At 39.6% G+C, this 22,500-nt stretch overlaps 1 protein-coding gene across 2 annotated transcripts in view; it reads right to left on the reverse strand.

Annotated features, from left to right (window-relative positions):
• The window catches only part of hid1a (HID1 domain containing a), a 55,620-nt gene that overhangs the window by 25,780 nt on the left and 7,340 nt on the right, over positions 1–22,500 (reverse strand). For both annotated transcript variants that reach the window (XM_073945162.1, XM_073945161.1), the window contains exons 3-10: positions 22,123–22,293; positions 19,775–19,897; positions 16,200–16,306; positions 15,900–16,016; positions 9,915–10,122; positions 4,792–4,848; positions 4,557–4,697; positions 4,390–4,480 (exon numbers count right to left, since the gene is read on the reverse strand). In XM_073945162.1, the coding sequence (XP_073801263.1) occupies positions 4,390–4,480; positions 4,557–4,697; positions 4,792–4,848; positions 9,915–10,122; positions 15,900–16,016; positions 16,200–16,306; positions 19,775–19,897; positions 22,123–22,293 (1,015 nt within the window). The remainder of the gene's footprint in view (positions 1–4,389; positions 4,481–4,556; positions 4,698–4,791; positions 4,849–9,914; positions 10,123–15,899; positions 16,017–16,199; positions 16,307–19,774; positions 19,898–22,122; positions 22,294–22,500) is intronic.

Genomic DNA, 22,500 nt, shown 5'->3' on the forward strand with positions numbered 1-22,500 from the left:
GCTAGTTTCAGCTTGGCGCAAGAGTCGTTTTGGCGTTTTGCGCCACGTTGTTTAAATAGCAAATACATATGCGCTCATATGTGCACCCATAGGCGTTCAGGTCTAAAAAAGGAGGCATATACTCGAGAGCATTTCTCATAAATGGTGAGATCCGGATTTGCTGCTCGTCTCCTTTAAAAAAGACGCAGCTCCAGTATGAGCTGATTGTTCTGTCTACAGATTCGGTAAGTGTATGCGATCAGCGCCCTTTCTTTGTTCATTCAGATGGCAAAGTTATAGTTGGTATGGTCAGCAGTACTCTTTCAGTGTTTAAAGACAGACCGTAGTCAAAATGATTTATAAGTTACTTAGTTTACAGTACGTTAATATCACTACAATATTGAAAGATCCGCTGTAAACGCTGCTCTCTGACTGTAAACACGTGAACACTGTAAGCAGGGCCGGCGCGTCCATAGAGGCGACCTAGGCGGCCGCCTAGGGCGGCAGTATAGAGAGGGCGGCGTCCGCAACACCCCCCTTACCACCTGCGTCCTCAGTTATGTCCGCGACATCTCCCTCACCACCCGCGTCCTCAGATATATTCGCGCATAGGCGACAGAATAGAGAGGGCGGCATCAGCGACACCTCCATCAGCACCCGCGTGTCCTCAGTTAAATCCGCGCGTAGGGCGGCAGATTAGAGGTCCGCGACACCCGCGCGTCCTCAGTTATTTACGCGCATAGGGCGGCAGTATAGAGAGGGCAGCGTCAGCGACACCTCCCTCCCTCCCTCAGCACCCGTGCGTCCTCAGTTATATCCGCGCATAGGGCGGCTGAATAGAGGTCTGTGACACCTCACTTTATTTTCATAACCGGTCACTTTCGTTTTCACTTTGGGGTTGAGGGCGGCGTGATCGTCCTCTGCCTAGAGCGGCAGTTTAGCTTGCTCCGGCCCTGACTGTAAGCAAACTTTTGCCGACCATCGTGTTGAATTTTTGCCGCATTTTGTGACAGGATAGTCTATACACACACGGCTTTCTGACCTACTGAGCGCATCTGAGTTACAAAGAAATGCAGATGCTTTTTCCTCTTATACGATGTGTGGTATCAAACATTCCACCGTCATTAAACACACTGTCTCCCCTGCGTCTGTGTTTGTTTTTCCTCGGTCAGAAGCGCGTGCCCAAATGGCAACTCCCATTTTTATTCAAACCCTGCCCATTTTTCCTCCCCCGACACTCCCACCCAAACAAAGCTAGACACACCAACTTTCCAGACTTTTTTCAAACTAGAGGTGTGAAAACATCCTGCTGAAACGGGGGGTTTCATGGCCCTTTAAATAACTTATCCATTTGCGCCACTTTGTGGACTCATGGGTGTTTCGGTCTAGATCAGAGGTGTGCTACGGCGCATCCGCTTGTTAAAGGGTCACGAAACACCAAAACACATTTTTTGAGCTGTTGACAGTCGTATATGTGTCCCTCACTGCTAAAAACACTATTAGGACACCTATATTTCACTAAAAAGTGTAAATTGGTTGTTTTTGCGTTATTTGAAGCAAATTCGTACTTCCGGTTTGAAACTAATTTTTGAAGCTGCGTCACGGTCATGACATAATAGCTTGTATTCCAGCGTGCAGACTGGCCGTCTGTGCCAGAGTGTGTCTTATTACGTCTTACAGTGTGTTGCATTAATGCATGAGTAAGGCTTGGTTCAAACCAATCAGCGCGCTCTATTGTGCAACTTCATTAATATTCATTGCTGTCAGAGTGTAGACGACAGAGACGCCACGTTGTGTTGGCAAAACAAGCGTGAAGGGTTGCTTTTATTGTTTGCTGCCGTTAAGTTTTGTTTTCATTTTCTCTCTGTGAGAGCGCAGCTGGATTCACGCGTGGATTAACAGTGTACGCGACGCGCGACAACAATAACTTACGTGTCTAAGGAGGAACATTGTTTACCTGAGAGCTGTTCTCATCTGCAAACGCTGAGATCTGGATTCGCTTGTAGTCTCCTCTAAATAAAGACGCGGCTCTAGTTGCTGGTGATTGTCCTGTCTCTACAGATTTGGTAAGTGAGCGACCAGTGCTCTTTGTTTATTCAGTTCGTATTTTATTCGTATCAAACAAACTATTGCACCGAGTGTAAACAAGTTAGCACTAACAGTTACAACTAAACTATAACCTCGTGTTGGATTTTGTGACCGGAATAACACACGCGGCTTTCTGACGCTACCTGCCGTGTGCATCTAAGCAGATCCTCGAATCAAATATCTCCTTTGTCGCGAGGGACATGAATGAATTCCCTGAATGAAAGAGCCAAACTGCAGTTAAAGTCCACCATTTAATAATTTGGCAAATAATTCGACAACAGATGTCCATGTAAACACAGTCACATTGTCCGCTGTGTGTGTGTGTTTTGACTCTGAAATTTAGCGCGCCCAAATAGACACTCCCACACCAAGCCGCTTTTCTTCCTTTGACACTCCCCACTAAACAGAGCTGGACACGCCCACTTTTCTGACTTTTTCCAAAGTAGAGGTGTGAAAACACCCTGCTGAAACGAGGGGGTTTCATGGCCCTTTAAGTGGTGACGTGTTTGTGACGTATGTAATAGTTTCCGGGTCCAAGCCGCCATTCATTTGAGTTGAGAAATAATTCGTTTATGATCACTTTTTATTTCTATCACACATTAAAGTAAATTTTACATAAAGTCATAGTGTACACAACAATCTCTGGGCTTGCTGCATAACAAATACCAAAAGTTTAACAATTTACAAAACAATGAATCACTTTCTGGCCATTGGATATTAGGCATGGACATATATATTGCAATCGTGACTTTCGAAAGTATTAAATCGCTTTGTTAACGTTTATTATTACCATTTCATGAATCTCCCCATTCAGTTGAATAGAGCGCTTGGACCCGGAAGCCGCTCCGCGTGACGTCACACTTAACAAGTGCATTGCTGGCATGTTGCTATTTTAAGAAACTAAAATAGGCTGCACCATAGACCAGCTGACAGGAGGTCTAAACTCCAACGCAGAGCGTGATACTTGTGCACCTCCTTACATATTGCTTAATACACATGCAGGATGTACAGCACAGAAATATCTTTGCAAATGAAAAAGAATTAAAGGAAAACAAAATACAAAAATTATTATTTTCAACATAAATCAAAACCACTGCTTTCATGTCTTCTTTATCTCAGGGGGGCTTTTTCAGTTTATTCACATCATCTTGATTTTGTAAAATGTTATTATTATTATTAGTAGTAGTAGTATTTATTATAAGCATATTTATATTTGTTTTATTAAAAACAATCTTTTCCCAGAGATGGGTTGCAGCTGGAAGGGCATCCGCTGCGTAAAAACTTGATGGATAAGTTGGCGGTTCATTCCGCTGTGGCGACTCCAGATTAATAAAGGGACTAAGCCGACAAGAAAATGAATGAATGAATGAATGAATGAATGAATGAATGAATGAATGAATAAAAACAATCTTAGGGTGCTTTCACACCTACACTTTTGTTTCGGAACGTGTCTTGTTTGCCCAGTTAGCGCGGTTCGTTTGGCATATGTGAACAGGGCAATCGTGCTCTGTTCCGCACCAAAGTAATCGCTCCGAGATCGCTTGAATGAGGTGGTCTCGGCTCGATTGAAACGAACCCTGGAGCGGTTCGATTGCAGTGAGAAAGCGATCCGATCCGAGCGCGGTTATATCACAGTGTTTTATGGATATGTAATAGACATACGGCTATATAAAGAGAGAACTATGAGTAGGGCGGGAAGTTTCGCGAGTCTCCGGATGCCCGCAAACGAGTGATGATCTCCCGGTAATCTCGCATCTCCCTCCCGGTCCTCAAATAGGCATCGTCGCGCACCCTTCTTACCCCTCCCAACCGCATCTCTCCTCAGACACGTCACGCGCGCACCCTGTCAATCACCATCAAACCACCACCTCTCCTGACAGCTGAGCGGGACGCTGCAAAATAAACCCTGACACTCTGACTAATGTAAGGAGAGTTTACTCGCACGTGACTTGTTTTAGCTCTTTTGGTCCGATTAGAAACTTTGCAGTGTGAAAGCGAACCGCTCCAAGAGCAAAGAGCAACAATGTAACAATTGTAATCTCTGTTTCGGAACAACTGAATCGATTCACAGGTGTAAAAGCACTCTTAGATTTGTCCACTTGTCAGGAAGGCTCATATTTGTGCCAAGTGAATGGTAAGTAAACGACGACAGACTTTTAATTTTTTGATGAACAGTCCCTGTAAATAAAATAGTGTGTGATGCTAAATATATTTTAAAAATCTGATGTTTTAAAGGTGTTTGAAGGGCTTTATGCAGGATGAATGATAGAATTTTAGATCAATTATTTTGCCTTTAAAAATGTTCATATTCAGCGCACTCACATTGGTCAGCCCGGGCATCATTCAGATAATAGAGAATAGGCACTAAAATGTCCAACACATCACTGCTCTTCAGCACGAAGAAGAGGAATTTCTGCAACAGAAAAGATGACAATTATAAGTGATGACATTTCTCAAAGTCAGCTGTACTTAAGCATCTAATCTCTTACTTTGTTGAAGTCACAGAGCTTCCAGAAAAGCACGAGCAGTTCCTGGTGAAACTGGATCTTTTTGGTGGAGTTGGGCAGGTATGTTTGAGTGAGAGGGTTGGTCAGCAGACGTGCTAAACCCTTCAGCACAAAGTCGTAATCCTGCAGACACAAGGAGAAAACGTTTGCATACACGGAGAACAATGCAACTGCTTTGTACTTTCTCAATATTTATGAACACTAAGATTCTCCATACCTCCTCCCTGTGAATTCTGGACAGGTAATTCACGAACAGGTTATTTGGACCTACAGACTACACAAATAAGAGAAGATGTATTTGCATTTATACTGTCTTTAGCCATTTCAGTGGATTTTTGTAAACCTGTACTCTGTCTGTGTGTGTGAGAGCGACAAGACTCATATGTGTATACTGACATAAGTTTTACACAGGCATTGCAAAGAGATGGTGAATTTTGAGGAGACTTCTCAGAAATGTTTATAAATCAAACAGAATGACTTTACTGTGATGGTTGGGTTTAGGGTCGGGGTAAGGCAAGAGAAAAAAAACTGTTCGTACAGCATAAAAGCAATGGAAACCTATGGAATGTCCGCATAATTCACAAAAACAAATCTGTGTATGGTAGTGTGTTTATTCAGTGGTGGACAAAGTACTCAAATTACGCACTTGAGTAAAAGTACAGATAACCTTATAACATTTCAATACAATAGAAGTAGTACTTTGAGTACTCAAAGTAAAAGTACTTATTAATGTCTATTCTGCAAGAAAATTTAATTACCAAAACTTGTCATACTCTGACAAATCATGATTTATTTGAGTGGAACATGTGAAACCATTTTTACACGCTGAACCCCATTCAGGGGCCTCATGTATCAACGCTGCGTACGCACAAAAACTTTGCGTACGCCAGGTTTCACGCTCAGAATCGTTCACGTTTGGATTTACTAACGATGAACTAAACGTGGGAATGTGCGCAGCTCCATGCCAGCTTTATGGCTGGCGTACGCACATTTTTTGTGCGTGTCTGTTTTTTTCCATTGGCGACTTCTAGAGGCAGTTGTGTTAAATTCCTCTCTACAAAGTGTCTTTGAGCCTTGCGATGGCAGCTGTATGAGACGGGTTCATCTAGCAGGTATATAAGGTTTCCATACCATACAGTTGACCAGCTAAACATTAAAGCACAATTTGCAGCGATCGCCTGTTTTCTTAATGTAATCTGAGCTATCTACGGCATGCACATTGCTATAAAGGCACTATCTGAAGATAAATTTGCATGCATGAATCAGAAACATTTCCATTCAATAAATGTGCAAATAAAATATGATGCACAAACTTATTAATGATTCCTACTTGTCTTTCTCGTAATAAATAGTTGGCAAAATCTGATATGTAGCGGGGAAAACTAAGAAAGAGTTCACCAGACGCTGGATTCGAACCAAGTTCATGCTCGAACGTGTCTAAACATGTTGACATGCGTCTTACGAGCTGCGCCACTGAGACTGTTACAGTGTCTGCAATATTTTACACCTATAAATCACACTATTTCTTTTTTAATGCACTCAGTGCGATGTTCAGACCCAACTATGTTAACCGCATCAGCTAAACTCTCCCACTCTATTTTTTTCTTTTGTTGTTAATTCCGGAGAACAAACTTGCAAATAACACCGCTTTTCTCTGGTCTACCTCCGAAAGCAGCACCTCCAATTCACATTCTGTTCAAAGTTTCTCTTTTTGCTTGATTTTGCCTTTGCTTTTTCGTTTGGTTTTGCCAAAGTAGAGTCATTAGCATATTCATACGGGGGAGGAGGCAGGAAGGGGTTTTGTGCTCGTGCATGTTGCGCTCAGTTTCACATTTGTTCGGATGTACAAAAGAATATGTGTGAGATTCGGCATACGCAGTGTATCATACATCTGAATTTTTTCTGCGTATGCACATTTACAGCTTTGTGCGTACGCAATGTTTTAGTAAGATTTCCATGCAAGTCTTGGTACATGAGGCCCCTGATGAGCAGTTATTAACTTGACTCACTCTTGACTCAATCATGTAAATCAGTTCATCGTTTGCTCGAGACTCACTCTGAACTGATCATTTAAATCAGTTCATCGTTTACTCAAAACTCCCTCTTGACTCAATCATTTCAACCAGTTCATCGTTTACTCAAAACTCACTCTTAACTCAATCATGTAAATCAGTTCATCGTTTACTCGAGACTCACTCTGAACTGATCATTTAAATCAGTGAATCGTTTACTCAAAACTCACTCTTGACTCAATCATGTAAATCAGTTCATCGTTTACTCGAGACTCACTCTGAACTGATCATTTAAATCAGTGAATCGTTTACTCGAAACTCACTCTTGACTCAATCATGTAAATCAGTTCATCGTTTACTCGAGACTCACTCTGAACTGATCATTTAAATCAGTGAATCGTTTACTCGAAACTCACTCTTGACTCAATCATGTAAATCAGTTCATCGTTTACTCGAGACTCACTCTGAACTGATCATTTAAATCAGCGAATCGTTTACTTGAGACTTACTCTTGACTCAATCATGTAAATCAGTTCATCGTTTACTCGAGACTCACTCTGAACTGATCATTTAAATCAGTGAATCGTTTACTTGAGACTCACTCTTGACTCAATCATGTAAATCAGTTCATCGTTTACTCGAGACTCACTCTGAACTGATCATTTAAATTAGTAAATCGTTTACTCGAAACTCACTCTTGACTCAATCATGTAAATCAGTTCATCGTTTACTCGAGACTCACTCTGAACTGATCATTTAAATCAGTGAATCGTTTACTCGAAACTCACTCTTGACTCAATCATGTAAATCAGTTCATCGTTTACTCGAGACTCACTCTGAACTGATCATTTAAATCAGTGAATCGTTTACTTGAGACTCACTCTTGACTCAATCATGTAAATCAGTTCATCGTTTACTCGAGACTCACTCTGAACTGATCATTTAAATCAGTGAATCGTTTACTTGAGACTCACTCTTGACTCAATCATGTAAATCAGTTCATCGTTTACTCGAGACTCACTCTGAACTGATCATTTAAATCAGTGAATCGTTTACTCGAAACTCACTCTTGACTCAATCATGTAAATCAGTTCATCGTTTACTCGAGACTCACTTTGAACTGATCATTTAAATTAGTGAATCGTTTACTCGAAACTCACTCTTGACTCAATCATCTAAATCAGTTCATCGTTTACTCAAGACTCACTCTGAACTGATCATTTAAATCAGTGAATCGTTTACTCGAAACTCACTCTTGACTCAATCATGTAAATCAGTTCATCGTTTACTCGAGACTCACTCTGAACTGATCATTTAAATCAGTGAATCGTTTACTTGAGACTCACTCTTGACTCAATCATGTAAATCAGTTCATCGTTTACTCGAGACTCACTCTGAACTGATCATTTAAATTAGTGAATCGTTTACTCAAAACTCACTCTTGACTCAATCATGTAAATCAGTTCATCGTTTACTCGAGACTCACGCTGAACTGATCATTTAAATTAGTGAATCGTTTACTCAAAACTCACTCTTGACTCAATCATGTAAATCAGTTCATCGTTTACTCGAGACTCACTCTGAACTGATCATTTAAATCAGTGAATCGTTTACTCAAAACTCACTCTTGACTCAATCATGTAAATCAGTTCATCGTTTACTCGAGACTCACTCTGAACTGATCATTTAAATCAGTGAATCGTTTACTCAAAACTCACTCTTGACTCAATCATGTAAATCAGTTCATCGTTTACTCGAGACTCACTCTGAACTGATCATTTAAATCAGTGAATCGTTTACTCGAAACTCACTCTTGACTCAATCATGTAAATCAGTTCATCGTTTACTCGAGACTCACTATGAACTGATCATTTAATTAGTGAATCGTTTACTCGAAACTCACTTTTGAATCAATCATGTAAATCAGTTCATCGTTTACTCGAGACTCACTCTGAACTGATCATTTAAATCAGTGAATCGTTTACTTGAGACTCACTCTTGACTCAATCATGTAAATCAGTTCATCGTTTACTCGAGACTCACTCTGAACTGATAATTTAAATCAGTGAATCGTTTACTGGAGAGACTTAATCTGAATCGATAATTTTAATAAATTGTTTACTGGAGACTCAGGCTGTACCCGAAATCGCCTACTACTCAGTAGATACTGCACTTGAATTTGAATTTACTACACAACCGTTAGAAAAGTACGCTCTATAAAGTATAAATGTGAGTGGTATGAATGAAACTCAGATGTTCTACATCTGTCATTTGTCTTTATCACAAGAACTACTCACGTCAGTTGCGTCTCTTCACTCCCATTCATGAATTATCTTGCGTGGTATCATGGGATTGCATAGCATCCTTCAGATGCGCACTTCAGAATCTTGCCAGCATTAGTAAGTCATCGGGTTACTCCTTGCATACTTTAAATTAAGACATACTGCTTGTCTCGAATACTGTTTTTAACATAATATAAAGTAGGGAAATATATGCGATTTTGGACGCAGCCTCCCTCAAATGAATCATTTGAATCAGTGAATCACTTACTGGAGACTCATTCTGAACAAATGATTTGAATCAGTGATTCATTTATTGGAGACTCACTCAGAACAGGTCATTTGAGTCAGTGAACATTGACGATGATGATGTCAGTCCAATTCACAAATTACTTGTTAAGTCCAACTGTGGACTCATCTAAAAGATTAACTGACTAATTTTGATTAATAATGATTGATTCGTTCACAAATGAAACCAAATTGGTGTCTTGTCTTGTCTGAGCAGCTGACAATTTCTCCCCTTCAACATAACTTTTTACTCAGCTTCATTCAGAAAATGTACAGGAGTAAAAAGTACAATATTTTGTTCTGTAATGTAGTGAAGTAAGTTTCCTACAATAAACATACTCATATTAAATATTACAAATATTAAAAATCAGTGTTGGGCAGGTAGTGACACTACTAGCTTAACTACATTTGTCAGTAGCCTGGCGGTAGCATCACTACTTTCTTAATAGCTTTTTAGTACCGTTTTATTAATTACTAAGATATGATTGGATTAAAGGTGGTTTAAAAATTTACATTAAAAAATCAAGTTAGACAAAGCTAAGCTAAATTTTAGCTTTTAGCTTAGCTTGCTACATTTCCCAAGGGGGAGCTTTTAGTGTAGTTATGCTACATTTTAATTAGAGTACCTAATAGCTTAGCTCACAACATTTACCAGGTAGCTTGCCCAACACTGCTTAAGATATGTACTTGAGTACAAAACTGAAGTTAAAAATAGTTATTGTCCACCACTGTGTGTATTTTACAGGCTGTGGTGCTCTTACGTCCTGGTCCTCCATGCTGGATGGTGAAGGTGGACGGTATGGTTGTCCGCCCTCGTGCTCAAGGGTCACGATGAGGATCTGCACGGCCTGCTCCACCAGCTGCTCGCGGTAGTCTGAGAAAAGCAGGTGGTTGTAGGGAATCCCGTAGCCCACCGGGTCATACGCACACACCACGTTCAGCAGAGAGGTGAAGAGCGGAAGCGCATGTCTGGAGATGTGACAGAATGACAGTGTTTACCACACTTTTACAGTCCTGAAGATCACGCAAGAAGTGTTTGCACAACCAAAACTCTATGAAGTGATGCTTAAAGGAACACTTTACCCAAAAATGAAAGATGTACTCACTATTTACTCACCTTCAAGTGGTTCCAAACCATTACAAGTTGCTTTTTTGTTGTTGTTGAACACAGAAGAAGACATTTAGAAAAACGTATAACCATTGACTTTAATAGTAAAATATAAGTGTTCTACATTTTTCAAAAGATCTTCTTTGGTGTTTAACAAAAGAAAGGAACTCAAACAGATTCGAAGTAACGGTTGAGTAAATTAGGATGGACATTTCAGTTTTGGGTGAACTGTGTCTCGGGTGAACAGCTAGAACAGGAATGGGCAAACTCAGTCCTTGAGAGCCAGTGTCCCTGCAGAGTTTAGCTCAAACCCTAATCAAACACATCTGCCTTTAGTTTTTTAGTGATTTTGTAGACTGATTAGCGTTGGAGCCAAACTTTGCAGGGACACTGACCCCTTAAAGACAGCGTTAGCCTAGAGTTAGTTAAACCAGGCTGGTCAAACTGGTTTCGGCTGGTCATTCTAGCTGGTCTCACAGCCTGACAGACTAAGACCAGGCTGGAAATTGCTAAACCGATTTTAAGATGGTCTAAGCTGGGTTATTTTACCAGAATTTACATATTCATGTTGAGCTTTGTTACCTTTTATTAAGTTGTTTTCTAAACCAGTTGTTAACCAGAGATATTAAAAATCCTGACAGGGTTTTGTCATTTTGAGGGGTTGAAAGAGGTTTAGTGGAAAGTTTTACCTACTACGATGCGCTCTGTTTTCTCTGCCATGCCTCCTTCAGCAATAATAACTGCATCAGTTACTGTCTGCTTTTGTTTTTGGTGTCGGATTATTATTTGCTGGTAAAGAAAATATATTTGTTCACCTCTGCTATTTATACTTTGATTTTCATTTTCATTTATTTATTTTTTCCACTTAACTGCAAATTAGAATAGAAACTGTATAAAAAGCACACAAACATACTGACAGTTATAGGCACTGTACATTGTTATGGGTCAATGATGCTAATATTTGGCATCAATTTCCCCTTTCTGGATGTTCTTTCTATGAATGATTTATGTAAAAGCACTGTCCATGTGTGTTTCCTCGTCGGTTAGTAACGCTATATTTCATTGCACAACAATAGTCTATTAGGCCTTTTGGCTAAAATAGAGAAATCATGATTTTATTTGTTGTTATTATTAGATTATTTTAAAATATCATCTCTCCTGCTGTGCATGAACTAAGCTGTTGAATAGTCAGCGTATGAGGCGGCTAGGCTAACCTAGCTTTAATTTTAAATAAATTATTTTCTAATCGGTTGCCTATTATGTTGTGAGTATACCCCTGTAATGCATACTGCAATCCTTTTTTGTCTGGCTTTCTCGGATATCTCACTTGTTCGCCAAAAATGACTAATTATATCCCTGGCGATGTCTGACACCAGTGCAAGCATATTGTAATAGACATGCCAGGCACGAAAACTTGACAGGCGTAGAGACAGTAACTAAGAGGGTGGGGCTTAGCGGAGGGTCAATTCTTGAGATTTTATGGAGGACAACTTAAAGGTGCGGTATGTAAGTTTGACACCCAGTGGTTGATTTAGGTATTGCGCTCCTGAATCGAAACACATTTTCACTCAACTCCTCTTTTGAGGAGTCCATGCAAGCACAGGTTGCCAGATTGACGTGAGTGTGCCTGGCTATCGAGCCTAAAGGCTGATATAAGGCTGATTTGAGCTATATTTTCAATACTAAAAGGAGTATTTGTTCTAACCAACACCTTTCTATTTTAGAAACGGCTTCTATTTCTCATTGATGAACAACAGGATAAACTATGGTCATCTCAGGTACACCTCATGTGCTTTATTCAGTGCTAAAGTCTAATAAAGCAAGTGACATTACAGGACATTTATTGCCATACTACTGAAAGCAGCAGCAGATAATTCTCCTCAGATCTTGAACATAAAATAAACCATTTGAAATTTTACTTTAGAACTGTTACTCAGTGCAAGCCAACACATATCAGTGATTCAGCATGTATTTTTAATATTTTTAAGAGGTTTAATATGTTTTAATCAGATTATAAACCTTACCGTTTTGTTGGAGTGCAGTGAGTGCACTATTCTGTGCTTCTGAATGGCTGTTTAAATTTCTATCGTGTTTCATCTGGTGCAAACAAAATTGCTTATTACTGCAAGCCTCGTCATGTAGTGTGTTGTTAGGACACAAGGTTGCAAAGTAGCCTAATGTTTACTTTCATAACCTAATGTTTACCTTCACAATATTTATATTAATTGCTAATTAATAACCACCACATGTGTAACTCTAAATCTGTGTCTTATTTCGGAGGCTGTTACGGTTCACCAAAGGTCGCATTTTCAGTCACAGCACATGTTTTGACAGCCTTCATGACTGAATAAATCAAATAGGCTGTTTTCTACCAAGGCAACCAGGGTGCTGAAAAATAATTGGCTAAACCGGCATTGAACGAGTTAATGACCAAAACAAAGACATACATTCTGGCACGTAACACATTTTAAAAGCAGAATATCTGATTTAGCATTGTTTTTCAGATAAACAAGAATGCTTACTTAGCATGTTTCTTAAATATCTGCAAACTAGCGCTGTCAAAATTAGTGCGTTAACGCATGCGATTAATTTTAAATAATTAACACGTAAAAAAAAATTAACGCAATTAACACAGTTGCAGGTTTTTTTTTACTTCCTGTTGTGGTGGACGTGTGTTTAACATGCAAGAAATGTGGATAAGACCAAGGAAGCACTTTTTGAAGGCAAGTTTCGGTATAAAACAATTAGTCGCATCACCAGGCTCTCCAAAGTTTCATGCAATTTCGGGTGTTTCATTTTTAACTTTCAACTTCTGTTGTAAGTTGATACCGCATGGCGAACAGAAAGAAAATCCTCCGCATTTCCTGACTCTGTGGTCCTTTAATAAGAGTATAATCTAAATCATATTAAAATCGGAGTATTGGTGTCTTATGTGAATGTACTCAGAAAGTCTCTGGTGAAGTCGCGAGCTGTCAAAGACAGGGCATTACTCTGCCTTTCAGCATGAGCCCTCCAAGTTTAGCGTGTTTCCTCATTAAACGAAACAAAAGCGTATGCTTCGCATTGTTGTATCAGAATCCTTGTGAAATACAGTAATACTTTAGGCCGCTTAGTTTAAGCAAATTTGATGAACGTGATCATGCGTGTTTAATCTGAGGGGAGTCGCTCCAGTATGGAAGGCCGTTGGGGCCAAAACGTCTGCAGCGCGTTGTCTGTGTGTGTCTGTGTGTGTGTCTGTGTCAGGGCTGTTGAGGGGTGTCAGGGGTGGAGTGAGCGATGTCTCTGAGTAGGGGCGTGTGCGCGCGAGACGTACCTGAAGGACGGTGGGGGTGAGTTGTGCGCGACATAGGCCCCGTTTACACTAGTGCGTTTTAGTTTTAAAACGGCGTTTTAGAATGAAAACGATCCGCGTCCACACTCGCGTTTTACCCAGCGTTTCTGAACTGCTCTCCGTCCACACCAAAACGCTGAAAACGCACATCACGTGACCACACACACACTCTTTGGCAATCGCTGGAGCCCATCTACCCAGATGAGAGCTCTGCTAGTCGGACTTCTCATCAAGCATCTCCCGCTGGATCTAATCTCACTATTAAACGTGATATTTCATTCATCTTGTTGTCTTTATCTAACGACATATTCCCTGACTTTGGTCACTGGAATCTATTACTTGTTCTCAGGTAACGTGTTTTGGCTGAGCGCAAAGATAAGTTAATGATTAATGTAAGCACGTACATTCTGTATATTGACTGATCGCTTGCCTTTATTTCCTGTAATGTATAAACTTATTGTATGTTATACTTTTATAATGGCCATTATCGATTATTAAAACTGATATTCAGCAAAACAGAGTGTATGTTACGTATTTTCACTGAAATTGAAAGGAGGCAGTTGTTATCGGCTCCGTTTTGTTATAAATATCCAAACAGTGAAGATGACGCTCATGCAGCACGACGCCTCAACATTTCTGCTGTCTGTTTATATTAAAATAAAAATAGGCAGTTCCTTATATCAAGTTTACATTTTATTGTTGAGAAAGTGAAATAACGTAGCCAGGGTGATGTGAATGAAGTTATAAAGTACACTGTTCCCTGTGAAGATTGACGCGTGTCCTCGGTATGTTTTCCATATCAAACTGAGAAGAAGAGATGCAGCCTTGATCAAACTTGCGAAGTCTGAACTTACACGGAGAAGATGCGGGACTGAACTGTGTGTGTTAGGCTACTTAATATTGAGTAAAAGCCCCTATCAGAGAGGTGAATGTCTGCAGCCCCGCCTCCGTTTTCAGATGTCTCCGTTTTCCATCATCCACACTGAGACGGAGCAGCAGCGTTTTAGAATGAAAACGGCCTCTCCAGCGTTTTCGAAACGCTCCGTTTTCGGCGCTCGAGAACTCCGGCGTAGTGTGGACGGATGGCGTAACCATAGCAAAACTTATGCGTTTTCAAACTAAAACGCACTAGTGTAAACGGGGCCATAGGCTACCTGAAGAGCAAGGAGGGATGCGGGGGAGAGGGGTGTGCAATGTATTTAACGACCGGTTTGCGAGAAATTATCATTCATTTGCGGGCATTTGGGGGTCTCTGTGCACTTGCGGGATACTCCTAGTCTTAGCAACTGGATGAATGTAAAGGAGGATTAAGCTAAATTGTTTCTACTCTATAACTAATGTTCTCAACTCACAGCAATAAAACTTTACAATGAGTGCAACAGTTTGTATTCTATAGTTTATTATTATAATTTTTCATTTTCCATATCTGCAATTCCTGTATTTTGGCTTTTTTTTGCAGTCCACTTAGAATCCAACATGGAAATCAATGTTTTCTTTATTGGCATTGATTGTTTTGAAATTTAAATGTCATTTACATGCCTGTGTTTTAATTTTTGTAATAAATATGGCTGTCAAGCCAGGATCTTGATGGTTTATTGTGGGTATGTTGTTTACATAAAGAAATCTGTGTTACAAGTTAAACAAAAATTCTATACAATTATATTTTGAATTTTAATTCTAATAAACAATTATATTTTGAATTTAAACAGTTTTTGTCTTGCGTTTACATTAATTTTACATTTGAATTGCCAAAATTACAAGTTTTAGTATTTTAAATGTGATTAATCGCGATTAATTTTTTTTAAAAAGTTGCGATTAATTAGTTAATTTTTTTAATCGATTGACAGCACTACTGCAAACATATTAGGGTATATTTATGCTTTAGATAAGTCAAAAACTTATATACAGCACCTTTCATTGTTTTAATCCACTTAAATTTGTTAAGTTACTTTAATCGAATTGTGTTGGGACAACATGAATAAAATGAGTGGAACCCTGGGTATTTTACAGGGAAATGAGCTTTTTTGAATGCTTTCTAAAGTATTATTATCAATCATTTGCTGGGGTTTACTGGGCTGCTCTGCGTGTTTTTGTGTGCTGGTGCTACGCAGTTGCTAGGATGTCTGGCTAGCTGTTTGCTAGACACTTTCTTACAAGCCCAAATCTAAAGATCCCACACTTAAGTTCACACAGTAGGGTTTAACAGTCAGGATTAGGGGCTGGACTTTGTCAATAGCACTAGTAAGTCGGCGGGTGTTTAAGCGGGGAGTGTCTCGTTTGTCTTTTGTGTGTCTTCTGAAGCCGGACCTGTTTTCAGTGGAGCAGAAGAAAGTGACCCAGGGGTTGAGGATAGTGTTGTCTGAAGTCGGCGGCAGGTACATGGCCTCTGAGAAACAGGTGAGCAGCAGCCTCAACAGCTCAGACCTACAAACACACACACATTAAACACGTACACACCACTTATTTGACTAATCTGCTCTTTATGCAGCTGATCTGGATCTGAGGTTTGAGTGGAAAAACAGGTCTGGCCTTTCAGACGTCTTGTGTGGTTACTGATTAAAAGGCCACGGTGGAAACTCAAACAAAACACACGTGCGTGGCTCTCACCGGTTGAGGTCGTGGATGTAGTTGAGCGGTGGAGACTGAGCGAAACCCACACCAGCCTCCCAGATGTACTCGCAGCTGTCCAGAGACTGCATGTCTTCAACCGAGTCCTGGGCACGACACACAATCAAATCACACACTGAGTTAAGAGCAAATCTGACTATGTGAGATATGAGAGTCTAAAGTGAAAATACCGCCATCGTTTACTCATTCTCCACTTGTTTCATACCGGTTTGGGTTTCTTTCTTTGTTAAATAAAAGGAAGATGTACTGATTAAATTGTGTTTGTTCCTACTATAGGTGCTAACGGCTGCTTTTGTCTACAGTTCTTCAGTATATCTTGCTTTGTGTTCAACAGAAGAATGACATTTATTTAAGCCTGGAACCACTCGAGTCTCAAATGTTAATTTTTTTGGTGAACTGTCCCTTTAATAAAGCGTGAAAAAAAGCTGAATACATTTATATCATACTATTATTTGATCCTATCTGATGTGGCTTTAAACACTGATAATTGAATGTTCAGCCAGACGTGGCTTTATTAGTAAATGATATAAGCTGTGTCTCATTTCAGAGGCTGGATCCTTTAAAGGTGAGTCCTTCGAAGTCCACATAAGCAGAACTGACTATTTTGAAATAAGACGATCTCACGTACAGAAGACAGATCAAACAGTAACAGCTGCCATTTATAAGTGGCAATAAAATGTAGTTTTCAAAGTAATTTTAAAACTTTTTTTTAAGCGATCTGAAGGCAAAACAAGGTTTACAAAGGCTGGAAATATACACTTACTGGCCACTTTATTAGGTACACCTTACTAGTTCCGGGTCGGACCCTCTTTTGTCTTCAGACCTTCCTTAATCCTTCGTGGCATACAGTAGATTCAACAAGGTACTGGAAATATTCCTCAGAGATTTTGGTCTATATTGACATGATAGCATTATGCAGTTGCTGCAGATTTGTCGTCTGCACGTCCATGATGCCGTTCATGATCCTGTTCCCCCACATCCCAAAGGTGCTCTATTTTATTGAAATATGGTGACTGTGGAGGCCATTTGAGTATGGTGAACTCATTGTCATGTTTCATAGATATATACATTAGATGTCGCCTACCCTGTTGTTGTCTATTGGAAGGAATGCGTCAATAGAGCCGCCATTTTGGAACAGGGTAGCGCTCCTTTGAAATGAATAACGAGACCGAGGTACAGTGGAGGACTGTGGCCATCCAAAGCCAGAGATATACACATATACACATATATCTATGATCGGGAGTTTTCCTGGATGTTAATATTACATTTTTTTTTATTATGAAATTTATAGTTTTACATCACTGTTCTACATTGATGGATCAGTGACCGCACAGGCATTTCTAACAAAAAGCTTGTGTTTGTGTGTACAGAAATGTACTATTCACCCTCCCTGTTAAATTTGACCTAATCTGTGTCCTGAAACACAGCTCCTCTCCTGCTTTCTCTTCTCATAATGACGGAGGGAGTGATTAGTTTGTCAATGAATCTCCGTTATGAACGACTCGTTCACTATACAAGACAATAATACAGGTTTCTGGCACCGCAGCATCTCGTTGTCATATTTCTTCTGATTTTATTCAACAAAACTAGCATAAGCCGAGTGTTTAGTGGGAGTTGGTGCTAATTTGCCTTATGGTGAATGTATAAGAGACTGTATTATCATTAAAAACATTGCCTGTTAAGCACAAAGGTTCATAACATACAAAAACAAGAAAAACTAAACCTTACATATGTAATGTTCTGCCTTTGTGCTTTGTTTTCTTTGTTTGCTTGTTACTTCACCCTTAGAAAGCGCTAAAGTCCCGCATCTTCACGTAATAACACTGTCTTGACTAGTGCGGTTGAATGACACTTGTCCTGGGGGCACTGTACCAATGTGGCGGCGCTATTGACGCATGCTCAGGGTACCTATGCGATATCTAGTGTATATATCTATGGTCATGTTTAAGAAACCAGTCTGAGATGATTCTCGCTTTATGGCGCGTTATCCTGCTGGAAGTAGCCATCAGAAGAGGTCATAAAGGGATGGAGATGGTCAGCAACAATAATCAGGTAGGCTCTGGCATTGAGATAATGCTCAATTGGTACCAAAAGTGTGTCAATAAAATATCCCCCACACCATTACACCACCACCACCAGTGGTCTGAACCCATGTTTTTATGTTGTTGGTGCTAAATTCTGACCCTACCATCCGAATGTCGCAGCAGAAATCGAGACTCATCAGACCAGGCAATGGTTTTTTCAATCTGTTATTGTCAAATTTCGGTGAGCCTGTGCGAATTGTAGCCTGACAGGAGTGGCACCCGATATGGTCTTTTGCTGCTGTAGCCCATCTGCCTCAAGGTTTAAAGTGGTGTGTGTTCAGAGAAGCTCTTCTGCATACCTTGGTTGTAACGATTGGTTATTTGAGTTACTGATGTTTTTTTATCAGCTGGAACCAGTCTAGCCATTTTCCTCTAACAGAACTGCCGCTCACTGGATATAGTTGTACGTGAAAATCTTAGTAGAACAACAGTTTCTGAAATACTCAGACCTGCCACCAACAACCATGGAAATGCCAAGATGCTCATACATTTTGAAAATGTGCATTATAAACATATGCGCAAAACTGAGTAGGAAAAACTTTTTATTCGATAAGAACCGCATAAACTACAATGGAAACACTTTTACTGAACAAATTCTAGTATGCACATTAAAAAAGGACATGTGATTTTGTTATATGTGATGATGAAAATGTGTGTGTATGGACAAACTAGCAGCCTAACCGTATTGTAAAACATCTGAAATGATTTGGTCATTCTAAAATGCCTTAACCGTTTCAGTATTAGTGTTATTACATTAATTACCCCCAGAATTGTCAAGAGCGTCTGCGCTCCGCGTCTCATGCCTTCATGTCGGCATTTGTCTTCTGAGGCGCAAGTCATTTATTAAATAAAGAACAGATTGACGTAGCTTCTCCTCCTGCAGCCATTTACGTTTCTATTTTGGATATTTTGCACCAGTTAATCAGGAAATAAAGATGTTGTTCTCTTTGGATGCAAACACTGCTTTATTCACACATCTTTTATGAGATATTCCAGATTTGGCAATAAATTTAATTCACATTTTTGGATGAAAACATAGCTAGTGTGTGCTACTGCTAGCATAAAAAATAGCACATTTTGATTTCACACAGATTTTACATCTGCATCGATTGAATAAAAGGCAGCGTCTGTTTCAAAAGGACCATCAGAATACATAGATTTAATTGAAGAGCCTGAAAAGATAATTAGTGTGACAACTGTGGAAAATCTGCAAATCTGTCTAAATGTGAGAGCCTTTCCTAATCGGTGTGGCCAATTTCACTGATATGCTCTCTGATCAGCCAGTCAAAACACAGGATAACCAGAAATCCAAACACTGCAGGCTTCATAAAATGTGGCGTTGCATTGAATTAAATGTTTATGAGAATGCATTCAAAATATGAATAATGATAATAATATCATCATCGAGGATTCCCCCAAGCTCGATGCTGATGTATAAATGGAGTAGTTTAAATGTAATGCTGAACTCACAGGTCTTCCTCTCTTGTGGCTGTGAACGGTGAAGTCTGGACAGAAGAGCAGGTCAGCCAGAGCCAGCAGGAGAGACTCGGCAAGCGGACGTGCACCTTCATCATCGTCCTCCATTTCATCCATCTACACACACACACACACACAAGAACACACAAAACAATCACTACAAGTCATCACTGTGTTTGAACTTTAAATGTAATTATTAATATTTATTATTAATTAATTATTAAACTATTTTAGGAATAGGACCACAATGGAAATAAGTTTTGTTTTTAAAACATTATTGTGTATATCCTTGATGAATTAATATTCATCTTATTTTTATTAAGTATTCACTTATTTTTGTCAAATAAAAAGGAAAGAAAGGAAGGAAGGAAGAAAGAAAGAAAGAAAGAAAGAAAGAAAGAAAGAAAGGAAGGAAGGAAGGAAGGAAGGAAGGACGGACGGATATAGATAGATAGATAGATAGATAGATAGATAGATAGATAGATAGATAGATAGATAGATAGATAGATAGATAGATAGATAGATGGATAGATGGATAGATGGATGGACGGACGGACGGATGGACGGACGGACGGACGGACAGACGGACAGACGGACAGACGGACAGACGGACAGACGGACAGACGGACAGACAGACAGACAGACAGACAGACAGATAGACAGATAGATAGACAGATAGATAGATAGATAGATAGATAGATAGATAGATAGATAGATAGATAGATAGATAGATAGATAGATAGATAGATAGATAGATAGATAGATAGATAGATAGATAGATAGATAGATAGATAGATAGATAGATAGATAGATGTTTTTAAAAAGGGGAGGAGCTACATGTTCACCGCCTCTTTATATTTCAGTTGAGATTACGTCAAACATTGAATAAAAATGCACATTTCAAAGCACTTCATGGAACCTTTAAATAAGTCAATAATTGTCAATTCCACATACTAGTTACTTGAAGCTACACAGTTGAACATGGGCTCCTGTGGAACAAATGTTAAATGCACAGGATGGGTTGCCAAGTTTGCGGTTTCCTGCAGAACTGGGCTATTTTAACCACTTGCTGCAGGTTGATTTTTTATGTTTTATTACCAAATGTATATTCTACCAGTGAGAAAAACTGTGCTAGGATGATGAAACATAGTGAGCACTTTTTTTTTTAGGTGCAGGGGCTCTGCAGGAGAGAATGTGTGTGCGGCTGTTTTTGTTTCCATGGTAACAGTGGCTATTTTTTACTATTGGGCTATTTTTGACTAGCCACTGGGCTACTTTTAACTGGCCATTGGGCTAGTTTTGGACTATTTTGACTAACCATTATTCAAGTTTTGAATAACCACTATTCTAGTTTTGACTAACCACTGGGTTAGTTTTGACCGGCCATTGGTCAAGTTTTGGGGTATTTTTGAATGGTCATTGGGCAAATTTTGACTTATCTTTGGGTTGGTTTTGACTGGTCATTGGTCAAGTTTTGGCCTATTTTTGACAGGCCATTGGTCAAGTTTTTGGCTATTTTTGACTAACCAATGGACAAGTTTTGATTAACCTTTGGTCAAGCCATTGGGCTATTTTTTGACTGGCCTTTGGGGCAGTTTTGGGGATAATTTTGACTGGCCATAATTGGGCTTGTTTTGGGGCTAATACTGATTGACCATTGCGTAAGTTTTGGCCTTTTTTGACTGACCATTAGGCTATTTTTGAATGGCCGCTGGGTTAGTTTTAACTGTCCACTGGGCAAGTTTTCGGGTATTTTGACTGGATATTGGGCTAGTTTTGGGCTATTTTTGACCGGACATTTGGTTAGTTTTTGGCTATTTTTGTTTGACCATTAGGCAAGTTGTCTGCTAGTTTTGACTGGTTATTTGGGTTAGTTTTTGGGCTAATTTAGACTGTTTATTGGGTTTGTTTTGTGCTTTTTTTCTTAATTGACTATTGGGCTACTTTTGACCCAATTAGCCATAATTGAGCTAGTTTTGGGCTATTTTTGCTGGCCATTGTGCTAGTTTCTGGGCTAACATTGACTTTCCATCGGATTTGTTTTGGCTTTTTTTGACTGGCCATTGGTCTAATTTGGACTGTTCATTGGGTTAGTTTTGACTTTTTCTAACTGACCAGTGGGCTATTTTGGCTGGCAATTGGGCTAGATTGTGGCTATTATTGGCAGCCATTGGGCTAGTTTTCCATCGGGTTAGACTTGGGATATTTTTAACTGTCCATTTAGCTAGTTTTGGGATATTTTTGACTGGCCAATGGGCTAGATTTGTTACAAAAACTTGCCAATCCTGTTTGTAGGTGAGTGTGCAGCATTGACCTGTGCAGATGAAGATGCTAAACCTTACCTCTGCTCTGCCAGTGCCAGGAATAGTGGACCAAAAGAAGCCTCTCCAGTCCTGGTCCTCAAAGATGTAGGGCAGGATTCGGGTGAGCATTCGAGTACAGTTCAGCACCATCTGTTTGTCCTTATCTGAGGGGCAGCCAGACTCAGCTCCCTGGACCAGCTTCTCCACCGCCTGAGAAAAACACATGCCTTAAAGCCTACACACCAGAAATTTAAAAGTGCTTAACAATACTTCTGAAGTGAAAGTGCAGATACTTAGTGAACATTTCACTCATTAAAAGTAATGAAATTATACTTGAGCAAAGGTAAAACTTGTATTTGATTATAAAAAATAAAAATAACCCAGCAAATAAATGAATGCAAAAGAGAAAATCCTTGT

The sequence above is a fragment of the Danio rerio genome, chromosome 3 (genome assembly GCF_049306965.1).
Source record: "Danio rerio strain Tuebingen ecotype United States chromosome 3, GRCz12tu, whole genome shotgun sequence".
Classification (NCBI taxonomy): Eukaryota; Metazoa; Chordata; class Actinopteri; order Cypriniformes; family Danionidae; genus Danio; species Danio rerio.